The 25,386-nt window shown below is 41.9% G+C and overlaps 1 protein-coding gene across 1 annotated transcript in view; it reads left to right on the top strand.

Moving 5' to 3' along the window:
• The first annotated feature begins 341 nt into the window (after positions 1 to 341).
• Ccdc175 (coiled-coil domain containing 175) overlaps positions 342 to 25,386 on the top strand; it is a 63,971-nt gene continuing 38,926 nt past the window's right edge. The window contains exons 1-7 of the mRNA XM_028858274.2: positions 342 to 551; positions 1,189 to 1,274; positions 4,227 to 4,338; positions 8,869 to 9,004; positions 12,181 to 12,409; positions 16,771 to 16,893; positions 18,630 to 18,739. Of these exons, the coding sequence (XP_028714107.2) occupies positions 392 to 551; positions 1,189 to 1,274; positions 4,227 to 4,338; positions 8,869 to 9,004; positions 12,181 to 12,409; positions 16,771 to 16,893; positions 18,630 to 18,739 (956 nt within the window). The 5' untranslated portion in view covers positions 342 to 391. The remainder of the gene's footprint in view (positions 552 to 1,188; positions 1,275 to 4,226; positions 4,339 to 8,868; positions 9,005 to 12,180; positions 12,410 to 16,770; positions 16,894 to 18,629; positions 18,740 to 25,386) is intronic.

Here is a 25,386-nt window from a genome sequence, read left to right as displayed (position 1 = left end):
ATCCAGAGTTGTCTTCCTATGACCTCGGAAATTCACTTTTTCGCCCATGCCTCAGTTTCTGCCTCGGGATAAAATGGATATAATAAGTCTGCCACATGAAGTCACCGTGTAGGTTAAGAGAGCTACTATATGGAGAGGCCTGAGGCGTTCCAACGTGGTCCTGTGGTTCCCCAAAGCCTTGTGTAAGAAAGATAGTGGAGACGGAACACAAAGGAGTAGCTGAAGAATCATCTAACCAGGACCTCTTATGAGGGGTTTGGTGGTAAAGAGAACCTGAGAAGTCTCCCACTACAGGTGGGGGCCACAAGGGGGCGCCTGGAGAAGTTAGCGTCATCGTTGCCCCTGGCAACCGTGGTCCTCCGTCTTCGCCAGCGCTGGCCCCAGCAGCAAGATGGCTTTGCGCTCCTGGACCCCCGATAAGGGGTTTGTCAGCGAGAAGATGGTGCGGCCAGCCTCGGTCTCCACCAGCCTCTCCCTGGAGCTGTGCACATTCCCCGCCACCCTGGGCTCCTCCGTAGCGACCGCCGCGTTAGAGCAGCTTGTAGTTGTGGGTGAGAAGGTCTACAGACTCCGGGAGTCACATCCTACTTGGAGATGGTGGTCTGCTCCACTCTTGGCAGGAGTCTGGGCAGGCATTCATCTCCTGAAACTACAGCATCCCTTGCCGGGGGGGGGGGGGGGGGGTCTAGCCTTCTGTTCCTCATTGGTTGGGGAGATGGGAGACAGGGAGGGGCTAAGGGTTCAGAGCACTTGCCCAAGTGCATTTAGGGCGAACTAAAGTGATTTGGTGTGTGTTTCTGGCACACAAGACTTTATATGCATTGTGTGTGTGTGTGTGTGTGTGTGTGTGTGTGTGTGTGTGTGTGTGTGTGTGTGTGTGTGCCTTTTAAACCCACATTACAGACATCTCAGCTTTTTCTCATTTGTAAATTATTGCTATTTCATCTATTTGAAATCTCTTCTTCCTGTCATGACTTTAGTGAGAGATTTTCTTTAGGGATAATAAAACATATATCTAAGTTAGGATACTATACAATAGGAAACATATTCAAAGGAAATTCATAACATTCACTAGACATTCAAAATAGTGTAAAGTTCAGCGTTTGAACCAGATCATAAAGGCTGAACCAAGCAGGATTGGAGCAAATCCGTTAAGAGATCTTAATATTCTAATCTTTTCTTTTCCAGAAAAATCTCTGCAAGGTGACTATTTCACTTGCAATGAAGAAATTAAAACCTTCCTTAAGGACATTATTGTCGCTGTTAAAAAACTGGTACTGTATTATCTTTAAGATCTTTTTCAGACTTTCCCTTACACCTGCATTAACCCTTAACTGAAGAGCAACTCTGCTCAAGTTGCCTAAATATGTGAACAGAGAAAATATTTACCCTGAGTTAAAAATATTTTTCCTTCAATTTGCCAGCCAATATCAGTATAGACTGCTTCTCAATGTTTTATGCAGAAAACTGAGTTATGAGGCCTGTGTCAGAGATGAGGACAAGCCCAATTAGGAAAAGGCACATGAGTGCCGAGAGAGCTCAGTTAATAGGTGATCCATGTGGGCAAAAGCTTGGACTTTATATGTAAGCAAGGTTACAACCAACCAACCAAAAATATCAATCAGCCTAACAACCTACTACCAACAACCACCGCCACTAGGCAGGGGTGAGTGGTGGGGGGATGGAGGGGTGGGGAATCACTTGTATAGTAACCACCATCACTAGGCAGGGGGTCACTTGTATGTTAACCACCATAACTAAGCAGGGTGAGGGTGGGGATCATATATATGGTTACCACCATCACTAGGCAGGGTGGTGGGAATCAGCTACGTGTAGCAATTCCCTTCACAACTGGCAAATGATTTTCTAACATCTGCTTCACTGAAGCAGACAACTGTGTCATGAAAATGTCAGAAATTCTATCTCTATATAGACCTGCCCCTAGCGAAGCCAGATAAAGAAACATTCTAAAATTTCCTTCCGAAGTATCACAGACACATCTATTCATTATCTTTAGATGATGTTTAAAATACTGTCTTGGCTGAAATAGTAGAGTCTTTATTTGATTTTAAAAGTAGTGAATACAGGCTGGGTGGTGGTGGTGCACTCCTTTAATCCCAGCACTTGGGAGGCAGAGGCAGGCAGATCTTTGTGAGTTCGAGGCCAGCCTGGTCTACAGAGCGAGATCCAGGAAAGGTGCCTGTCTTTACCAAAAAAAAAAAAAAAGTAGTGAATACAAATGGATTATTTCACAAATGTCTAAGAAGGTAGAAAGGGTGTGAAGTAAGTGACCTCAAGTCCACAGATGGGCAGCTTATTATCATAAAAAATTTATATTTTATATAGTTATAAACATGTAATCACAACACAGAGCCACACTTCATTATCCCTCAAGTGGACCCATAAGAGCTTTGCTGCCCAGCATCACTGACAACCCTCCTGGTTGCTTCTTCCTTTCAGTTACATTTTTCTTAGTATAATATAGAAGTCAAGATTTTCATTGTGGCTAACTGAAGAATCTAGTCTCAATCCATTCAATACCTGAGCCATGAAATCTCTCAAGTAGCAGACATAAATCCCTGCACTTAAAAAATTGATCAATACTTATTATAAAATTAATACACATTTACCCTAGGCATTTTATAAAATAAATAAATAAGCTAAATTAAAAAATAAAAACCACCATCAGTTCTACTGCCTTCAAATATTCACATTAACTCTTTTACTTTCAGAGTACAGGTGGTACCTGCATTGAATTTTACTTTTTGCAGAAAACGTCCGGCAGCTTGATCTCATGGAGGCATTTTCTCAACTGAGATTCCCTCCTTTCAGATAACTCTAGTTTGTGTCTAGTTGACATAAAACTAGTCAGCATACCACCACCCATCATACCCCTCTCCTCCACAGTTGACATGAGGTTGAGCTTTGGCAGTGAAGGATACTAGGAAGTATGGTAGAGAAGGAAAATTCTTTTTAGGTCCCAGTGTTCAGCTTGGCAGCCCCTCTACTGTGCATGATAGTGTATACAATTATGCAATCTGATTTTCAGTTGGTAAAATGCAATAGCAGTTTCTCTGGTTCCAAATTAGCTAGATCTTTATTTAATTAAAAGATGGTTTTTGAATCCCTTTTTTCCTTTAAATGCATTTATACCTAAAAACAAATGAATCGTCACTCACAGTACTGTTCAGATTCATAGATATAAGAAAAGATGTGGCTGGGCAGTGATGGTGCACGCCTTTAGTCTCAGCACTTGGGAGGCAGAGGCAGGCGGATCTTTGTGAGTTCGAGGCCAGCCTGGTCTCCAAAGTGAGTTCCAGGAAAGGCGCCAGGCTACACAGAGAAACCCTGTCTCGGGGGAGGGGGGAGAAGAAGAAGAAGAAGAAGAAGAAGAAGAAGAAGAAGAAGAAGAAGAAGAAGAAGAAGAAGAAGAAGAAGAAGAAGAAGAAAAGATGTGTTTTGGTTGTTTTCTTTACTCTTTTTTGGGGGCCCGCCATCCAGCTCCCAAATAAATCACTCAAAGAGGCTTATTCTTAATTATAAATTGTCTGGCCTCAGCGTGGCTCATTTCTAGCCAGCTTTTCTTAACTTAACTTATCCTGTCTACCTTTTGCCTCTGGGCTTTTCCCATTCTCTTCTGTAAATCTCACGCTTTAATCCGTGGCTTGCTGTGTAGCTGGAAGGCTGGCCACTGGAGTCCTCCTCCTTCTCCGGCTACTTCTCTCCTTTCTTCTTCCCAGATTTCTCCTTCTCTGCCTGCCAGCCCCGCCTATCCTTTCTCTTACCTTGCTATTGGCCATTCAGTTTTTCATTTATATATATATATATATAAAGGGAGAAAGCATTGTTCTCTTTATTCCTGCATGGGTATTTATAGGGAAAGTTTATTTTTTTAGTGAGTGACCTTCCTAGTATTGCCCTTCTTGTTGGAATCTTTCCATTTAGGTGAATGAAACTGGATATAGGAAACAGGTACACAGAAGGAGGACAGTTATGAGTGAAAGAACCAACAGGAATTAATAAATACATCATCAGTGACAGATTAAAATCTGATTTCAGGTCCTCATCTTTCCTGGCCATCTCTGCCATGTACAAACAGCAGCAGGCAATGTCTGGTAGAAATGACCTTTCAAACCCCCAAAACAGAGAGACCCTTTCTTAGGAAAGAAGCATTGTTTTGATGCATTACCCATTTAACAATGTAATTTAATATATTTTTTTTCCAGGTGGAAATGAGAAAGAAGACAATCGAGCTTCTGGAAATTGAAAGCATGGAGCTGAGCAGACTCTACTTTCTGCTGGAGACTGTGCCCGACAGCATCAACAGAGAGCTGGAAGGTACTTCTGAGGTCATGAGCTGCGCGTGTGCGGGGCTTCAGGGTCTCCCACAGGCAAAGAGAGTCAAGTGCTTTTGAAACAAGGATTTAATAGCTGTGCTAATATAAGCATCAATAGAGAGATTCCCTGACATGAACATTGTGACCCGTAACAACTCCCCATTTTATTTTAAGTGGAATAATATACTCTATAGAAATTTAATTTGCATAATTTTGCTGCAAATGGGATCAACCCATTTCTGATGAATAGCAACACCCATAAGTTAGGTACCATGGATATCCTCACCCACATTCTACTTTTTGTTTACATGACGTTGGCAACTCTAGGTTCTTCATATAAGCAGCCTTGTTATGATTGGCTTATTTCACTTAATGAATGTCTTCAAGACTTATTCATATGGGAATCTGTGTCGGTTTTTTGAGGTTGAATAACATTTCATGGTATTTATACCCACCACACTTTGCTTATGTTTTCTGTGCTTCTTCTGACTTTTGGCTGCTGTGAGTAATGACATTTATGAACCATGTCCGAATGCGCAGATGAACTCTGCTTTTAATCCTTTTGGCTCTATATCAAGAAATGGAATCGCTGGATCGCATGATAACTCTACATGCAGTTATGACAAGCCGGTCATCACATGCAGCCACCAGCAACACACAAGGCTTCGTTTCTTCCACATCCCTGCCCACACTTGTTATTTTATGCTTTTGTTTGTTTTAATGAGACCCATTCTATCAGCATTAATTAGAATCTCACTGTGGTTTTAATTTGAATTTTCCAGTGATTGATGTCTTTGAGTGCCTTTTCCTGCCTTTGTTGGTTACCACTGTACTTTCTGGAGAGGACTGTCTACCCAGGTCCTTTGTCTCTATAGTAATTAATTGTCGTTGTTGTCATTGTTGGGCTGTGGAGTTTTTATTTTACTCACAATGTTAACCTCTTACTAGATGTATCACTTGCAAATACCTACTCCAGAGCTCGCCCTGACCCTCTGTGGATGGCGACCTTTGATGTAAACTTTTTAGTTTGATGGTCTAACTTATCTACTTTTTTCTATGGCTATGCTTTGGGTGTTGTGTCAAAGAAATCATTCCCAAATCCAATGACATAAAGATTTTAACTGAGCCTGGAGAGATGGCTCAGTAGTTAAGATCACTCGCTGCTCTTGCAAAGGACATGGGTTCAGTTCCTAGTTCCTACGTGGCAGCTCACAATCATCCACAACTTCAGTTCCAGGGGATCCAATGCCCTCTTCTGGCCTCCATGGGCACCAGGCACTCACAAGGTTCACATAAACTCCCACAGGCTCACACATATACACATAAATGAAAAGAAATACATGAATTAAAAAAAATGACCGTACCCCATCCTTTCCTCTGAGAGTAGCTCTTAAATGTTTGATTTGAACTTTATGGTACTGGAGATCAAACCCATTCCCCACCCCCCACCCCCCACCCCACCCCACCCCACACACACGAGAGGAGCATCCCGTTGCCAAGCCGCACTTCCAGCCCCTGAGAAATTTAAACCTTTAGCTCCTGCATTCAGCTCTTGGAATCATTTTCAGTTAAATGTTTGGTGTCAGGCCAGGATCCAACTTTATTTTTCCAGCTGCAAGAAGTGTCCGCCAAGTCTCGTGACTGAGTTCCTCTCTAACAATCACCTTGAGCAGGGAGAGCAGGCCCCGCCACGTGACAGGCCCTCCCTGGGTCAGAGTTTGTCCAGTGATCAGCCAGTATGGCCCTCTTCTCTCCCACAGTTTGACTTCCCCTCCGCAGTCTCTCCACCTCCAGCCCATCAGAGATACTCCTGAAAGCGTTACACATCTACACACAAACCTTAGAATCTGTTTCCCAAGGAACCACCTTGGAAGAACAATTCAAATAAGAAATTAATGTTTTGTTTGCGTGTATTTTATCTTTTAGGTTTGGTTGCATTTGTTAGTTTTAAGACAGGGTTCCGTGAACCCCAGGCTGGCTGTTCTGCTTCCCCAGTGCTGGGGTTATAGGCAGTGGCATCTCCCCGGGCATAAAACATCTGTTTTCCACTTACTGACGCTCAGTTCTAAATCTGCATCTTGATGTCTGCTTGACAATAAGGGAGCTGAACCTTATAGATCTCTTATCATGAAAAGCAGTGGGGACAGGAACTCAAGCCGGGCAGGAACCTGGAGGCAGGAGCTAGTGCAGAGACCATGGAGGGGTGCTGCTTACTGGCTTGCTCATCATGGCTTGCTCAGCCTGCTTTCTTATAGAATCCAGGACCAGGGATTTCACCACCCACAATGGGTTGGGCCCTTCCCAATCCTAGTAAGAAAACACCCTACATTTGGATTTTAGGAAGGCATTTTCTCAATTGAGTTTCCCTTCTTTCAGATAACTCTAGCTTACACCAAGTTGACATAAAACTAGTCAACATTCCCCCACCCCTTGCTAAGTGACTGATGTTCAGCTTTGGCAGTAGAGGACACTGGGAAATATGATAGAGAACGAAGAGAGGTTTTGTTTAGGTTCCAGTGTTCTGCTTGGCAGATTTCCCTCCACTGCACACGATATTGGCAAAGCCTCAATCCTACAAGGAGCCACTGCTTTCAATGCCCAACACATCTCCATTACCGGAACCCTTTGGACGGCTTCACGGCAGTGCCTGAGAGAGACATAACCCCGTGGAGAGCTTCCCTCCACTTTCCTTGAGCAGTTACACCCCATTTGTGTGGACAAATCCTCTAGCACTCTAGAGAGATTTCCAGAAAATTCCAGCAGCCCAGCATTTCCTGCTTCTCTTTGCCATCCCACAGAGCACAGCTCTCTAGTGAGGGCTGTCTCATCCGGCTGGATTACTACCTCTTTGTTACATTAATCTTTGGCTGTCCTTAGCAGCACTTTAAAAGAAACTTTTGTTGCTGAATTTTCTTTGAGAGTTTGGTCCTCCAACTGTATCCTAACTGGTGCTGTGGGTTATATAATAAAGCAATATACTTAGTGTTACATGAGTTGAGAAGGAAAAGACAGTAATACATGTGCACAGGGAAAAAAAGACTTATCAGAATCTGTATCAAAGGGAGAGGTAGAAAAACATTCCTGGTTTACTTTCTTTAGTTGTCTTTCTTTATTTTCTGGATTGGGTTATATTTACATAAACAGAAAAAAATACGTTCGTAGGAAAAGTACACATCACATTAGCTTGTAAGGTCCTTGCTGCAGGCTATCTGTGTAACAGAGAAAGTTTAACTGGCTTAATAGCAACATCAGAAGCAGTAAGGGAAGATTTGATAGAAAACTCAGAATCTCCAGGCATCCTCCAGACCCACGGCTCCACAGCAGAGCCTGCCCTTGTACAGGATTCCTTGGCCATAGGGATGTGTATTTGAGACACAAAGTTTGAGACATTTTGTTACCACAAACAATTTAACTAGTGACCTAGAGAAAGAGATACACTGGGGGTGGGGGTACTAGCCTGAATCTCTAAGGGGAGCTATCAACGAGTTGCTGAGGAAGTTGTTATGTAAGTGTGTTGACCCTTGGTCAACGCAGAATAACCCTCTAAAGCAGTGGTTTTCAACCTTCCTAATGCTGTGACCCTTAAATACAGTCCCTCATGTTGTGGTGACCCCCAACCATAAAATTATTTTCATTGCTGACTTATAACTGTAATTTTACTACTGTTATGAATTGTAATGTAACTATCCGATCTGCCACCCCTGTAAGGGTCATGACCCATAAGGTGAGAACCACTACTCTAAAGGCTCCCATGCTTACACTGATTTGATGTTTATTTATGGATAATTAGTTACGTATTGTGTTGGGTTCTCCAGAAAGGAGAGACTTGAGGTAATGGCTTTTGTATCATTATAGTTTTAGGGTGTGTAATCCAAAGAGGAGGGTAGAATAAAGAACCAAGACAGCAAAGAACAGAAAGCCAACACGGAGCACATTAATTACAATGTTGCCTGCAGCTAGCCACCCTTAGTGATGAGAACATGCTCCAATAAAGTTACTTCTCGATAGCATCCACTGCTGAGGAGGAAGAAATAAGCGCTCACACCCTGCTTCCTTTTACAAGTGTTCCAACGTCTGTCCCTCCTCCTGAACTTCTGTCCACACATGTATGGGTGTGGTGCCTAGAAAAATCCTGTCTAAGGGATAGCAGGAAGTCCTAGGCAGGAGATAACAGTGAGGGGCCGGTGGGAGTCAGTTGCTGCCAGACTCTGCCCTGGGAAGCTTTTCGGAGCACCAAAGCTGGTTACATTCTAATAGAAGATGTCAGTAAGATTGAGATGGTCCGGGGTTGGGGATTTAGCTCAGTGGTAGAGTGCTTGCCTAGCAAGCACAAGGCCCTGGGTTCAGTCCTCAGCTTGGGGTGGGGAGGGGAGAGACTGAGATGGTCCAAATGGCTGAGTACTGAGTGACTGGTGAAGAAATATAACCAAGAGAGTATTTCAATGAAAGGCAGTTCTCTTCGGGATAGGGTGAGCATCTACTTGCTATTCCTCTTCCTCAAATGACAGCCATGTTTCCACTTGCTTTTAAGAATGTGTCCGAGACGCTCGCAAACTCAATATTTTGGAAGTGAATCAAATGAGAACCAAGGTGGAAAGAATGGACAATGAAGTTGAGTTTCTAAAGAAGAGAATAAGCGATCTGAAGGAGGTGAATGAAGCTCTGGGGTAGGTCGTTCTTAATTCAGTCTTTGAGAGATTGGGAATGTTCATTGACAAACTATACAGTTACTTCCAAGGCACCTCCCAAGGCTGAAGCTGACGTTGTTTTTAGTTTCTGCTTCTATAGAATTAAGAGGGCTGAATAGATGGCTCAGAGGTTAAGAGCACTGATTGCTCTTCCAGAGGTCCAGAGTTCAATTCCCAGCAACCACATGGTGGCTCACAACCATCTATAATGAGATCTGGTGCCCTCTTCTGGCCTGCAGTCATACATGCTGTATACATAACCAATCAATCAATCTTTAAAAAAAAAAAAAAAAAAAAAAAGAATTAGCTTTAAAAAAAAGAACTAAGAATGTAACCCTACCCTGCTCCAAGGCAAGCCCTCTTGTTGGAATTATAAGCACATATCAATCCAGTTCTGTTCTATCTAGTTCATTTCCTTAAAGGTCTTGCCTATAATCTACCAGAAGTTAGTTCTAGGGTTTATGGAGTTAATGGAGACCGTGTGTATAACTCCCTATAGTTTGAGATCTCCCAGCACCCTTTCTTTATTCCCGAGCTGTTGCCTTGAACCAATACTTCATCCCATAGGCCTCATTTGCTCTATCTGTAAAACAGGATTCAGAACTCCTGACCTAACCTATCCCAGAAGAGGAAGATTTATTCTAGAAGGAGAAAACAATAAAAGGTTTGCAAAATAACTCGTCACTGAGCAAATTTGCAAGGCTAATTCATAAATATCAGCCTGCTGGTATTCCATGTTGAGAAATTTTTAAAGAACCCCTCACAGCATGGAAGTTGGTTTATAGGGACTGGTAAGATCTCAACGTCCACAGGCTTACTTCCCAAATTAGGGCCTCAGAGCACTTGCCCTGGTAGGTAAGTTATGAATGAGGCTCATATGATTTGGGAATACTGAATATTGACTATTCTTACTCCTCCTAAGGATTCACAATGCATTTTATGCATGGACTGTACTAGCCACCATTTCCAGAGATAGCTATAAATTAGACTATTTCTAAACCAACAACCAGAAATAAAAGACGCAGCCGGATACACCTGCTCCAGTAATATTGGGGCTTGAGTGAGCATCAGGATCCTGAGAAGGCTTGTTAGAACACAGACCTCTGGGATTTGGTAGGTCTGGCTGGTAGTAGGGTTGGGATAAAGATCAACATTTCTAACAGATTCCAGGTGCTGCTCATCCTGCAGTTCCACCATGATAGGGGAATCTCTGCTGTAGATAAATCTTCAGGGAGAGAGAAGTGCAAGTAGAGGGTGGTGGATTGATGAGACAAGACTATAAACCTATAATCACCACCTGTTCTTCTACTTTTCAAAGGAAGAGCCATTATCCAGGTCCTCACAGACTCTGGTGAGCGATGGTGAGACCCTGCTGGCTCCTGCTCACTGCTGGGAAACTATAGACTATGGAGGTCTTTGGGTGTGTTTTCCCTAGGCCTGCATCCTGTCTGTGAGTGCCCACTTCTCAAATCGCCACCACCATCACCTCTTCCACCTCTAACCCCACCATCACCTCTACTACCACCAAAACCACCATCACCACCATCACCACCACCATCCCCTCCTCCACCTCCTCCTCTTCCTTCACCATCACCACCTCCACCACCACCACCACCACTACCTCTACCACCACCACCTCCACTACCTCCACCACCACCACCTCCACCACCTCCACCACCACCACCTCCACCACCACCACCACCACCACCACCACCACCACCTCTATTATCACCACAAGTAGGTTTTTAGGTTGACTTGGTTTCTTCCCTAAAGAGCTACAATCCTTGGACTGATTCTCTTTCTGGATTTCACCTGTTCTAACTACAAAACACCCAGATTCACTCCCCCACCAAGCCTCCCACTCAGACTGCATTTTATTTATCTCTCCTGTGATGTTTGGCCTCTCCCAAATAAATCTGCAAATAGCCCACGTCTATTTTCCTGAGGCTTCAAGTACCTTTCCCCCCCACCCTAATTCTCTAACCTGGACACTAAACAGTAGGAAAGGGCTGTATGTTACAAGTGCTTTTAAATAATGAAACAGAAATGGCATTGATCATTCCTTCTTCCCACCTCTTCATTATCTCCGTGCTAAATGTTTCTCCCAGAATTCAGGTCTCCCTCAGGGAGACGCAGCCTACAGTGCATGTGTGAGACACATGACACATTTTGTTCTCAGGTCTGGGCAACAAGATGAGAATCAGGTCTCAAACACCATCTGAGCAATAGAGTTAGTTGGTGGCAGCCTCATCTTTCCCTGGGTTCTGCCTAGAGGAAGGCTAGATTTCTTTTGGGCCTACCCCATAGGGCTATGGTATCAGGGGAATAGAGACAGGATGGAATGATTGTCTTTCTTTGATTCAATGACCTGCCTCAAAACACTCATCTGGCCAGATTCCATTCGCTCATTCAAAATGACTTTTGAATTGTTTTATTCTTTAAGCAAAATCCTCTAATATCCTGGCACATGGTGCTAGGTGGAGGGGGGGGGCACTGGTGGGGCCACGTGACTGACATTTTAGCAGTGGCTACAAAAGTTGCAAAGTGGACACTCGTTCTGTTTCCTTATATGCTTATCAAATTTGAATTTAAACCACGAAGATGATTAGAAAATAAGTATGCCTTGCAACATCCCTCTTTGTGAGGGCTCCTGCCGCCAGTCTCTACATTCCTTCTTTCCTAAATGTAGACGGATTTCTAAACAGTCTTATCAAATAAGACACAGAGCCAAATATAGGGGTGAAAGCCAGAGAGATCAGGCAAACAGTGAGAGCCACCAGCCGACCTTAGCTCACCATACCGCCAAAGGTGACGCCCCCATAGCTTCCCAAGAGGGCGACTTCCCGTCTACCCAGGCTTTTATTGCCTTGCTCTTCTGCCCTCTCATTGGCCCAGCTTCCTCACTTCCTTGTCACTGTCTGTCTGTACAGACCTCCAGGTCTCTATGGTTGGTAGTGGGACAAAAGGCATGTGTCACCACGCTTGGCTCTGCTCCCTAGTGTGGCCTTGAACACACAGAGACCCTGTCTACTCTTCTCGGCTTGTTGATGGCTTCATCTCAGTGTCCCATTCTTCTCGGTTTGTGGGTGGCTTCACCTCAATGCCGTCCTTTTATACTGAGGCTTATTCTCCCCCCACCCCCGCCCCGCCCCCAGTGTAAAGCAAGAAGAGCTGGCAAAGCAGCACGCACAGTATGTCCTGTTGTTGAACCAAACCCTGGAAGAGAAAGCCACAGCTACCATTTATATCAACGACACCTACACCAGAATAAACTTTGAGAAAGAAGAAATAGTACTCCAAAATCAATGTATGCAAGAGGCATGTGACCTAATGGAAAAACATAAAATAGAGTATTATGAAAGGAAAGACCAGTTGGTTAACCAGGTAAGTGGTGGGACTTATTCTTTTTAAATTCAGAATTGTCTTGAATCTGAGGCAGGAAATGGGATCTTTTTTTTTTTCTCCTGAACAAGAGTGGAATGTTGTTGGTTGGTTTTGCTCTTTTAGGGGGTATTGTGGGGAATTATTAAGGCAACTCCACGTAGTTAAAAAGGAGGTTTATTCTGAGGTAACTTACAGCCAGTAATGGGGTTGGTTATAGGATCCGGGAGAGGTGAGGTGCAGTCCAGCGGTGTACTCGGGAGAACTCTGCTGGGTCTACCATCCAGTATCCAGGATCACCAGGGGCCAAGAGACCTGGCATATCAGGATCTTGGGTCTTAAGGGCTCCCGTCTTCCCCCTGCCCCAGGGGCAGGTCATAGGTAGGTGTGGCAGTTACCAGGACCCTCACTAGGGGTAGTACTTCCAGGTCAAAGCTGGAACAGCTACCGACTACAAGGGAGTTTGTCACTCAGCTCCCAAACAAACCACACACTGAGGCTTCTTCTTAATTATGCATGCTCAGCCTTAGCTTGGCTGTTGCTTGCCAACTTTTCTTAAATTATCCCATCTAGCTTTTGCCTCTGGGCTTTTCCCTTTCTTTATTTCTATATACCTTTCATTATTTCTTACTCCATGGCTTGCTATGCAGCTGGGTGGCTGACCCCTGGAGTCCTCCTCCTACTCTGGCTCCTAGATCCTTTCTCCCAGATTTCTCCCTCTATATATTCTCTCTGCCTGCCAGCCACACCTATTCTTTCTCCTGCCTTGCTATTGGCCATTCAGTTCTTTATTAGACCAATCAGGTGTTTTAGACAGACAAAGTAACAGAGCTTCACAGAGTTAAACGAATGCCACATAAACAAAAGTAACACACCTTAAAATAATATTCTCCAACCGGGGAGTGAGAAACTCACGGTTGTATTTGGTTGCTTGCTTGTTTTGGAGCCTCCAGGAAAAGATACTCAGTTGGACACCTTCAGTTCATAGAACAGCCTACAGGGCGGGGTCCATTTTGCTGTAGTGGCCTCATGCCAATGCAGAGATGAGGAATTGGCCACCATCTTCTTACCTAGTTCCACTTCTATATCCACAGAACCCAGGCGTTAGGCAGAACACCCGCTTATTCCAGCAGGAGCAACAACCGGAGGCAGGAGTCACCTTCAGAGGGGCTGCCAGACTCCAGTGCACAAAAGTCAAACTGTATTGTAAACGGAGGCTTTTCTGCCCTGCCCCGCCCCGCCCTGTAGCCACTTCAAAAATAATCACTCAGAGGCTTTATATGAGTTACAAACCATTTGGCCTATTGCTCAGGCTTGTTACTAACTGACTCTTACAACTTAAGTTAACCCATCTCTATTAATACATGCTTTGCCATGTCTCATGTGCTCTATCTAATACATCTTGCTCCACTGGCAGCTGGCTGGCAGCTTCTCCCGACTCCACCCTTCTTCTCCCTGTATCTCTGCTTGTGTTTCCCACCTGGCTCTATCCTGCCTTGCTATAGGCCAAAGCAGCTTCTTTATTAACCCAATGGTAATAAAATATATTCACAGCATACAGAAAGACATCCCACAGCATTCCCCCTTTTCTGTCTAATCAAAACGGAAGTTTTTAACTTTAACCTAGTAAAATTACATATAACAAAACAGTTATCAAGCAAGAATTACAGTAACAATATCTAGTCTATTTGTATTTGGCAAAATTAAAGAAAATATTCTATCATTTATCTTATTTTTGTGAGTCTAAAGTTTTATATCTAATTTACCTTTTATTATAACTAAGGAAAACTATAATTATAACTATCTAGTCTTCAACTCCTTCAAAGACCCCAGAAGGATATAATATTACCTGAGTAAACAGAAAGTACATTGCAAGCAACTTCCAAAACTCTAGAAATGACAGAGACATCTGGATGCCTGGACAGTCACCCAAAGTTCTTTTATAACATCGGGGCATCCATCTTCAGCCAACAGACCTAGAGTATCTGGCAGACTTTTCAGTACATCAGGAAATTTGAAGGACTGTCCTGCCTATTTTGGCAAAGTTCATCTGTCACTTTCCTCTGTGTCCTGCAGAATGTCTGGTAGTTTCTTCTGTGAAGCTGGAACCTGAAGGACCATCCCACCTTGTTTTTGCAAAGTTCAGTGGTAATTTTCCTATGGGTCTTGCATGTCTAGTTTACACAACATACTGTGAAGCAGTCCAGGGAAGAGCAGTTTCTTGTCCAGATGGCTAGCCTCACTACATTGAAAGCAAACTCCATAAGGAGTTTCTTCGATGCTGATCATCCTCTTTGAAGTAATTGGTACTGCCAGGAGCAGACGTGTCTCACTGTCGAGAAAAGTCTACATTGTTAAAACATTTTAAATGCCATATTCTATAGGTCTTTGGAGTGTTTGAAGATTACCTGTCTAATTTAAATATATCTTTGTACACCTAAAAAAAACCTAACTAATATGACTATAAGTTTGACTATTATGTATGACTATTAATCTGTATTTTAATTATATATTACATTTTTAAATGAGCTGCATAAACATAAACCTTAAACAAGAGTAGAAATATACATCTAGTATAACAAAATTGACTTTAAATTTGTATCCATAAACCAAAACCCAAGGGCAAGACTGTATTATGAGGCTAACCACTTTACAAGGTCAGACTCAGAGGTGGCTCTGCTATGTTAATTGAGGTCACTGTCCAACTGCTTAGGGTCCTTTTATTTCTCACTGTGCCTTGGTGGCTCCGGGAAAGGTAGATCCATCTCCATTCTTCCTCTACAGAAAGGAGCTGCACCTAAGATGGAAACTGAGCTTTTGTTGTGTCTTTCCCAAAGTGGGAATGGGCATAGGCATGGGGACTTCCTACGTTTTTCACGCTGAGCCACCTATTTCCACCTTCAGACACAGGAAGTCAAGCTTGAGCTTAAATGACACAACATTTAATGGGAAGGGAAGAAGGAAGATTAATTTATTACATCGCTTTTTTAATTTTATGGGTTTTTTCCCCTAATTTTCAACAAACTGTATCTATCACCAAGTTTCACTCATATGTATCTGTACTCTGGTATATAGAGATTGATTATGGTCACACTCATTCAGAACAGATAACACTGAAAAAAGTGGCGGATGGCTTCGATCAAAAGACAGCCAGGCATTAGCGTTCACAGAGTTTTCATTCACTATGCTTTCTTATGCCTCTCTGCTCATTATTGCCTCATTCTTTCAGTTTGCTGACAAAAAAGGTGTTGTAGAATATTATTTTAAGGTGTGTTACATTGCTTATGCTGTGGAACATTTGTTTAATGATGCAAAGATGTGTTGCATTCTTTCATGTTGCATTTGTTTAACTCTGTGAAGTTACTTGTGTTACTGTGCCTGTCCAAAACACCTGGTTGGTCTAATAAAGAGATGAACAGGCACTAGCAAGGCAGAGAAAGGATGGGGGGGGGAGGCTGGCAGGCAGAGAGAATAAATAGAAGGAGAAAAAGAAGGAGGAGCAAGAGAACAAGAAAAGGAGGACACTAGGGGCCAGCCATCCAGCCACACAGCCAGCCACGGAGTAAATATGAAAGTACGATATACAGAAGTAAGTAAAGGAACGCCCAGAGGCAAAAGGTAGATGGGATGATTTAAATTAAGGAAAGCTAGCTAGACATAAGCCAAGCTAAGGCCAGGCATTTATAAGCAAGAAAAAAATCTCTATGTGTGATTTATTTGTGAGCTGCATGGCGGGGTCCCTCAAAGAGTAAAGAGTTAAAAAAAAAAAAAAACAGCCAATAATAAACAGGTTTGATTTTAATAAGCATCACTCATTCCCCTAGAGTCTGACATGTGGCCAGATGTTCGATTGGGGTAAAAGAAGGACAAATTGTCCAAGCTCCTAAGCTGCCCTGTCTCCAGTGTACTCACTTTGTACTCTCTACCTTTAGTTGGGTTTTATTTTCCATTAGGGAGGGTGAGCTGGGGTTTCTAGACAAGCGATTACTTCCTTCACTCCCCTTCTCTGCTTAATGTACCTGCCGTAGTGTGGTGCCCATTGCTGGGATGCTGCAGCAAGCCCCTCCAGTGGCAAGATGCTTTTATCCTTTCTTAGCAGGGGTCCCTGCCACATGGCTCCTGGAAGTGCACCGTCTCCACGATGCAGAGCTGGAGTTTGACCCGTAGGCTGCGTGGGTTTGTCTTTAGCACTGGGAAACAAGCACACCCTGGCCTCGTTTCATTTTCTTTGAAAGTGTTAGTTTACTTGGATGGGAAAAATGGTGCTTTTGAATTAAACATGAGTTAGGCTGACAAGCTGAAGGGTCTTTCTCAACTCTGGTGTGCTAGTAGACTTTTTAACTGGCTTCTTGTTGTCGCTCCAGATGAAAGAGTTTAAGCAATTCTGCGAAACGAGCAGAAAGGACACATATAGTAAGAAGAAAGAACTGACCCGACTGCAGAATAAGATCATAAAAATGAAGCAAACAGTCACCACCAGCACAGTGGTGAGAAAGAACAAACGCCTCCTTCCTCTAGCCCGATCTGAGCATACCTGGTTGTTTCTTAAAGTTTATTTATCTTCCTGCGCTTCTGAGAGGATGCCAATGGCATGTTAACATTTCCTGATGCCTTCTTTAAAGTGCTATAGCATGCCTAGACTGTATTTGATGGACAAAAATACTTTGAACATGATCTTAAAAGCTGCACGTAGAACTACCGACACATGTGTTAATGCCTGCTAATCTTTTACCACAATTAGTTGAATGAATGGACCTATAGTATATCAGAAATCGCAGGCAAAACCACACAATACAGCAGTTACAGGGGAACAGCACACTTTTCTCCCATAATGCTTCACTAATTCCATCATCTGTTCCATGAGGTGCACGTGCCAGCCTTAATTATGATATGTCCATTATGACATCTAATTTTCACAACATTGGTAAAAATAAAATACTTTTCTCACATATATGTGTTCGAAGAGACCATTATCTGTTTTTAGATTTCCAAATGGCAAAGATGCAGAGGTCAGACTAGGCTTAAGAAAGTTGCTGTGCAGAGCATTGCTTCATCTGTATACCAAAGCTCACCTCCACTTTGAGCCTCCCCAAGTATGAGGAAGCTCTCCACCAGTAGAGTTTAGGAAAATTAAATGGAAGTTTTTAAAGTAGATTCCAAGATGTCTAAGGTCAATTTGCAGCAGTAACACTCTTCCCCAGAGCCTGCTGCACCCCCTGACACCCCCAAACGTGAGTGTCACATCGACCCGAACTTAAAGTTTGATCTACCAACCTTTTAATGGGGGGGGGGGGCGGCAGAATGCAATATTGCCTAGTACAGTGGATTTTTGTGGAGATTCCCAAAGTATAGACTGAGGCCACAGGAAAGTACAGACTAACATGCGCATGGAATCTTCAATTTACTCACCTCTTTGGCCAGGCCAAACTGGTGGAATGTTGGCAGAAAACGAATTGACTGAGATTCTTCAAGCATGGGTGGCTGAGGGCTGGAGACAGTGAATATTAATTAGCCCATCAGTTTTGCTGGCATGTAAGATTTATGAAACCCAAACTGGACAATGTAAACTTGGGCAACGAACATCAGCCCTGATAACTGATCAGAGTCCTTTCAACATTCTGCTGATTTTGATGGCTATTCTAGAATTTCAGTTAACTCTGGACCCATGTTCCTATAGTCGATCACAGGGTGCTCTAGAGAGAGAAACCACTTTGAATAGCTTTTGCTCTGTTGGGTGGCTTTCTAGGGAGTTACTAAATTAACATCTGTCTCCGAAGAGATAACACACCAGTCACCTAAAGTAGGACTCATCCAGTTACATCCTGATGAATACAAATGTGTTTGTTAGAGGAGATATGTACACACGCATGCACACACACAAGTGTGTGCACGCATGCATGTACATACACACACATACACACATATACTCACTACTGTATTTAGTCATCTGCCCCCACCAAATTTTATGTTTTCTTGTTGTTTCAGAATTGGGCTTTTTTGCCAAGTTGAGTATATATATATATATATATATATATATATATATATATATATATATGTATGTATATATATGTCATAAAAATGACCTTTTCTGACTAAAGTGTGGCTCCACCATAAACATTGTACGATTGATGCATAAAATCCTTAGAGAACCTGAATTGCTGTTGTGAATCGTTCGCCGATGACTGGATGTCATATTTTTGTATTTTTGTTGACTTTCCAATAGATGCTTACCGATCACAATTTAGAGATGACGCGGCTGCAGGAATCATTAGCCATATGGGAGAGAAAGGTAGAGGACATGAAGAGAGTGTGCTCAAGTATGGAGGAAAAAGTGTAAGTGGGACACTTTATTTTTGCTGGAGCACTTGAGATGCCAATTAGTCAGCTTTTCTTCGTCACCTTAACAAAACGCCTGGTATAGTGAGCTAGCCCACAGCTGTAGAGGCCACAGATCATGGTCAGACGGCCCCATTGCCCTGCGACAGTACATTGTGAGACAAGCATATGACATAGAGAACCCGCTTACAACACAGGAAGCAGGAAAACAAGAGACTGTGGTCCCCAGTCCCAATGGCCTTACACCTGTACTGGGCCCTGTCCCTTAGAGACCCTACAAGCGCCTCATATCACCACCCTTGTGGGGCGTTTACCCACCACCCCCACAGCTTCCCAGAGTTTTCTTGAGTGCGATCAGCAGGAAATATTAGATAGAAGGATTTATAGCGGAGAATCTTGTGGAGATAAACAGATAGAAAATAAAGGATAGCCTCGAGAGGGCCTGGAACCTATTCCAACGGGCCCCGACTGTCTCTGGTCCAGGGTTTTTACAGAGACGCCAAGGGGTGGAGCAAAAGACTTCCTCCCCCAGCACAGCCAAGTGCAGACCATCTCAGACACCTGCACTCATGCCCGTGGTCCTGATCATCCTCTATTCGGACCTGCTGGGTAAAGCCACCAGGAACCCGAGAACGGGCTCCCACACACCCGGGAGACATAGTCTTTGACTCCTTTGGGAGACCAGTCAGGGTTCAAAGGGTAATAACTAATATGTTACTTTCATTCTCAGGAACACATCCTAATATTAAATGGAAAATGTATTTTGTTTATGCAAATCTGTGAGATTGTAGAGAGTCATCCCCTCCCTTAGCCAGATTTCAGATGATCTGTGGTGGGTGCAGGTGGGGATTGCAGGTGCTGTAGACACGTGGTAAATGAAGGAAGTCTTTGGAACGTATTAGCCTAACTTCAGTTCCTCACTCTAAAAGTCTTCTATGGGGAAGGGCATTGGAGGGGCACAGAGTCTGTAATACACCCAGCTACATCGTGAATACTTGCCTTATGCTCAGCCAAGGAGTCTTTCAAACTTTACTGAGAAAACACAGGGAAGCCTTGGGCAAAAATCATTCTTATGTGAGGAACCACACCCAGAACCTGAAGAAAGTCTTCCCTTTGTCTAAAAGATCATGGCCTGCTTCCTTTGAAGTGTGTTTCAGCCTTCTGTCTTTACCTGTACCCGGTTCTCTCTTCTTGGTGAGCATATGTAAATGTATGGCTGTACCAAACCTTCTGAAATGACCTGGGACGAGTCTAGCACATCAGCCACACGTGACCAGCAGAATTCATATCAGAATGTACGTGGCATGACTTTGCTTCCTGGACCAGTCATGTCTGGCCATGGAAATGGAATCTTGTAATGTGGCTTCCAAGGCCCAACCCAGTGATTCACTGACATCTGGGGAGATAAACTGTAGTCCAAGCAGATGCCTAAAAGACAAGTCACTTTATGATAGAATCATTTACACACATATTTTAATGCTTTTTAATTAAAATTGTCTTCTAAAACGGGAACAGCAGAATACAATGCCAATCTCCCATCATGGTTCTATAAATACGCAAAAATCTTTATATTGGATATAAGATTTTTAAAATAGGAAAGCTCAGTTAATATTATAATTAAAACTTAGTGGGGAGCTGGGCAGTGGTGGTGCATGCCTTTAATCTCAGCACTCGGGAGACAGAGCCAGGCGGATCTCTGTGAGTTCGAGGCCAGCCTGGTCTACAGAGTGAGATCCAGGACAGGCACAAAAACTACATGGAGAAACCCTGTCTCAAAAAACAAAAAACAAACAAACAAACAAACAAACAAACAAAAAAACCAAAAAACCAAAAACAAAACAAAAGAACTTGGGGGGGGGGAAACGGTGACATGATAGTTTCAACTCATCAATATTTCTAAGGAAAACTGTCAAAAATATAGAAGACATGAATTATTTCTTCTTTTTTATTTTTGAGATTATAACGTAATTACGTGTCTCTCTTCTCTTCTCTCCCTCCACAGCCTTCCATCTGTCCCTGCCATCTCTCCTTAAAATTCACGGCCTCTTCTTTCACTAATTGTTATTGCAGGCATATTTGTATATGTACATGTGCATATATGTACGTACATATATGCATAGTCCTAATGAAATCTATTCAGTCCGTATAATGCTGCTTGTATGTGTGTGTTTAGGGCTGGCAGTTTAGACAAGGGTCAACCAACTGGTGTGCTCATTCCTGGAGAAGATCACCTCTCCCACTCCCAGCTTTCCTCAGTTGCCTGTATTTTTCGATGAGGGTTGAGCCATCGTGGGCTTTTCCCTGTCCACTTTGGCGTGTCCACTGGTATTATCTTTGTTCAGTCCACATGTATTTTCCCTTCCCAGAAAGCTCCCATTTCCCTAATCGGATCATTTGTACCCTGCTATTCATCTCCATATTGCCCCCAAACTCCCCTATCCTGGCAGTGGATCCTTTTTAATTTCTTGGTTTCTGAATTACTACAGGTTATGTACTCATATCTAAAGATTCAGAGCTAGGAGCCTCCATTGAGGGAGAACATGCACCATTTGTCCTTCTTGGTCTGGATCTTTCTGTTATTCACTTAGTCTGATATTTTCTAGTTCCCTCTGTTTACCTGCAAAGTTCCTGATTTGGTTTTTTGTTTACAGCTGTGTAGTATTCCATAGTGTGTAGGTACCACATTTTCATTATTCATTCATTGGTTGAAGGACATTGGGGTTGATTCCATTTCTTAGCTATTGTGAAGAGAACAGCAACTAACACGTCTGAGCAAGCATCTGTGGAGTGGAATCTTGAGTTCTCTGGGCATATGCCAAAGAATAGTATTACCATATGGCTGATTCATTTTTAGATTTTTGAAAATTCTATACATTCTCCATTCTGTGGGCTTCCTCTTCACCTGACTGATTGTTTCTTTAGCTGTATAGAAGTTTTTTAATCTCTTGAAATCCCACTTGTCCACTGTTGGCTTTAATTCTCGGGCACATGGAGTCCTGTTTATTAAATCTTTTCCTACAACTATATCATATAAAGTTGGCCTATGTTTTCTTCTAGAAGTTTCAGTGTTTTAGGTTTCATGCTTATGTCTTTGGCCCATTTGTAGTTAGTTTTTGTGCAAGGTGATAGATATAGGTCTAACTTCATTCTTCTATATGTGGACATGAAGTTTTCCCAGCACCATTTGTTGAAGATACTTTCTTTTCTCCAGCTTATGTTTTTGGTGTTTTTGTCAAATATTGAGTGTTTGAAATTACATGTGCTCATGTTTGCGTCTTCATTTCTGTTTCTTTAGTCCACATAAGTTTTCATGCCAGTACCATAGTGTCTTTATTATTATGGCTTTGTAATGTATCTTAAGATCTGCAATTGTATTCTCTTTAGCATTTATCTTTTTGCTCAGGATTGTTTTGGCTATCCTGGTTTCTTTGTGGTTCCATATTGATTTTAGAATAGTTTTTTTCTATTTCTTCAAAGAATGAGATAGGGATTTTAATTGGGATTGCATTTCATCTGTAAACAGCTTTTGGTAAAATGGGCATTTTCACAATATTAATTCTACCAATCCATGAGCATGGGATGTCTTTCCATTTTCCATTGTCTTTATCTATCTCTTTCTTCAGAGGTTTAAAGTTTTCATTGTATAAGTCCTGCATTTCCTTAGTTAGGTTTATTTCTAGATAATTTATTTTTCTTGAAGCTCTTGTGAATGGGAGTGTGTCCAAGGTCCTTTGTCTGTCTGTTTGTTGTTGTTGTGTAGAAAAGCTATTGATGAGTGCAAGTTGATTCTGTATCCTGCCACATTACCAAATTTATTTACCATTTCTAGAAGTTTTCTGGTAGAATTTTCGTGATCTTTAATGTATCATATCATCTGCAAATAGGGATAGTTAGACTTCTTTCCCTGTCTGTACCCCTTCAGTTTCCTTCTCTTGCCTTATTGCTCCAGCTAGTACTTCTAGTACAGTGTTGGAATGGGGATGGGGACATCCTTATCCTGTTCCTGACTTCAGAGGGATTGCTTCAAGCTTTTCTCTGTTCAGGATGATGTTGGATGTGGATTTCTCATATACAGCTTTTATTATTCTGAGGTATGTTCCTTCCAGCCCTACATTCCCTAGGACTTTCTCCATGAAGGCGTGTTAGATTTTGTCAAAGGCCTTTTCTGCATCTATTGTCATGATCATGTGATTTTTTTTTTCTTTAAGTCCATTTATGTGGTTTAAGAAATGTATTGACTTTCATATGTTGAACTATCCCTGCCTTTCGGGGATAAAGCCAACTTGGCCGTAGTGGATTATCTTTTTAGCATATGTCTGCATTGCCGTTTTAAGTATTTTATTGAGTACTTTTGAGTCTATGTTCAGCAAGAATATTGGCCTGTAGTTTTTTGCTGTGTCTTTACCTGCTTTGGGTATTAGAGTAGCACTGGTTTGGGGAGTTTGGAACTGCTCTTCCTGTTATTTATTTATTTTTTAAATACTTTAAGGAAGATTGACTGTAGAACTTCTTGGAATGTTTGTTGGACTTTTGCTATGAATCCACCTGGCTCTTGATTTTGTTTTGTTTTATTTTGTTATATCTGGAAGGCCTTTTATTACCATCTCAATCTCCTGCTCTGTTATGGGTCTATTTTAGGGTGTTTACTTCCTCTTGGTTTAGCGGGTTGGGTTGAATCTCGAAATTCATTCATATCTTTTAGGTTTTGCAGCTTAATAGAGTACAGATTTTTTTAAATATTCATGTACAATGCTACGAATTTCTTTGGTGTCTGTTGCAATGTTTCTCTGTTCATTTTTTATTCTGTTAATTTGATTCCTCCTTTTCTTTCTTTTGGTTGCTTGTGTCAGAGATCTGTCAATTTTGTTTCTCTTCTCAATGAATCAGCTCTTAGATTTGTGGGTTCTTTGTATTATTTTCTTTGTTTCTATTTCATTGATTTCTACTCTGATTTTTATTACTTTTTGCTCTTGTTTTTCCAACTTTTTGAGTTGCATCTTTAAGACATTTATTTATGCTCTTTCTGATTATTTTTTTAATGCAGGTACTTAGCATTATGTATTTTCTTTGTAGGAGAGTTTTCAATGTGACCCAGAGTTTTGTTGTATTGTGTTTTCATTTTCATTTAACCCCAGGAAGTTTTTTCTTTCTTGATTCCTTCTTTGATCCATCTAGCATTCAGTAATGAGTTGTTTAATCTCCATGAGTTTGCATATTTACTACAAGACTTTTTAAAAATTGTTTTTTGCAGAGGTAGGCAAATCTCAGTGAGTGTGAGGCCAGCCTGGTCTACAAAGTGAGTTTTAGAACAGCCAGGGCTGTTACACAAAGAAACCCTGTTTTAAAAAAACAAATCAAACCAAACCAAACTAAACAAAAAAAGTCCAATTTGTGTGATCTATATTCTCTCTGGCTGGTGGTCGAACTCTCAGTGGCCTGCCCCTTAAATAGAACTGAGTCCTTCCCTTCCTGCTCACCCACCGAAAGCCATTATTGGAGAGCTACACTTTAATATTCTTTTTTTGGTGTGCATTTCTCACAGGTATGTATGTCTGTGTTAGAGAGTTGGGTCCCCTAGGAAAAAAGAAAAGAAAAAAAATGTTTTTTTGGGTTTTTGTTGTTGTCAATTCTAAGTTTTATTGTATTATGATCAGATAAGATACAAGGACTGATTTCAATCTTTATGGATTTGTAAAGATTTGTTTTGTGTCCCAGGATGTGGTCTGTTTTAGAAAAGCTTCCACGTGCTGCTAAGTAGACTGTGTATTCTTTGGTGTTTGTATAGACCATTCTGTATGGTCCAATTTATGTATGATGGTAATTAATTCTGGGTTTTTTTTATTGATGTTATTGTTTCTTTTTGGTCTAGATACCCTGCATATGTGTTTAGGATAGGAATGTTTTCTTGGTTAACTGTTCTCTTAACTAGAATGAAGTGTCCTTCTTGATCTCCTCTGATTAGTATTAGTTTGAAATCTATTTTATCAGATGTTGGTTAGGATAGTGACATATACTTTCTTCCCAGACCCATCTGATTTGAGTACTTTTTTCTATCCCTTTCCTCTAAGGCAGTGCCTCTCTTTAAAACTAAGATGTGTTTCTTGTAGGCAACAGATAGATGGATTTTGTTTCCTGATCCATTCAACCCGCCCATTTCTTTTTATTGGAGAATTGAGGCCATTGATATTTAAAGTTATTGTTGAGATGTGTACGTTAATTGTGGTCATTGTGGGTTTTGGTGATACTGCTTGTTTTCTCAGAGGTATGTTGTGTTTCCGTCATTCTGGCTCTGTATTTCTTACTAGTCTCTCTACTTCCCTCATTTCTCTCTTTAACCCAATATAATGCTTTCTATATTTTCTTTCTGTTTGTTTTGTTGGATACAGAGTTTTTTTAAGGCTGTTTAGGTTGTCGTTAGTTTGTGGTTAGGTTTAAGTTAGTTTTTCTTTCTCTTTTAATTATAGCAGATAGCTTTGCTGGGTATGTTAGTCTAGGTTGGCATTCGTGGTCTTTTAGAACTTGAAATGCATTTCTCTAGACTCTTCTGGCTTTCAACATTTCCATTGAGAAATCAGCTGCTATTCTGATGGGTTTTCCTTTATACGTGACTTGTGTTTTTTTCTCTGGCAGCTCTCAATACACTT

Source organism: Peromyscus leucopus, chromosome 14 (assembly GCF_004664715.2).
Source record: "Peromyscus leucopus breed LL Stock chromosome 14, UCI_PerLeu_2.1, whole genome shotgun sequence".
Taxonomy (NCBI): Eukaryota; Metazoa; Chordata; class Mammalia; order Rodentia; family Cricetidae; genus Peromyscus; species Peromyscus leucopus.
The sequence above is the reverse complement of the archived record's forward strand: the minus strand, read 5'-3'. Positions and strand labels throughout refer to the sequence as shown.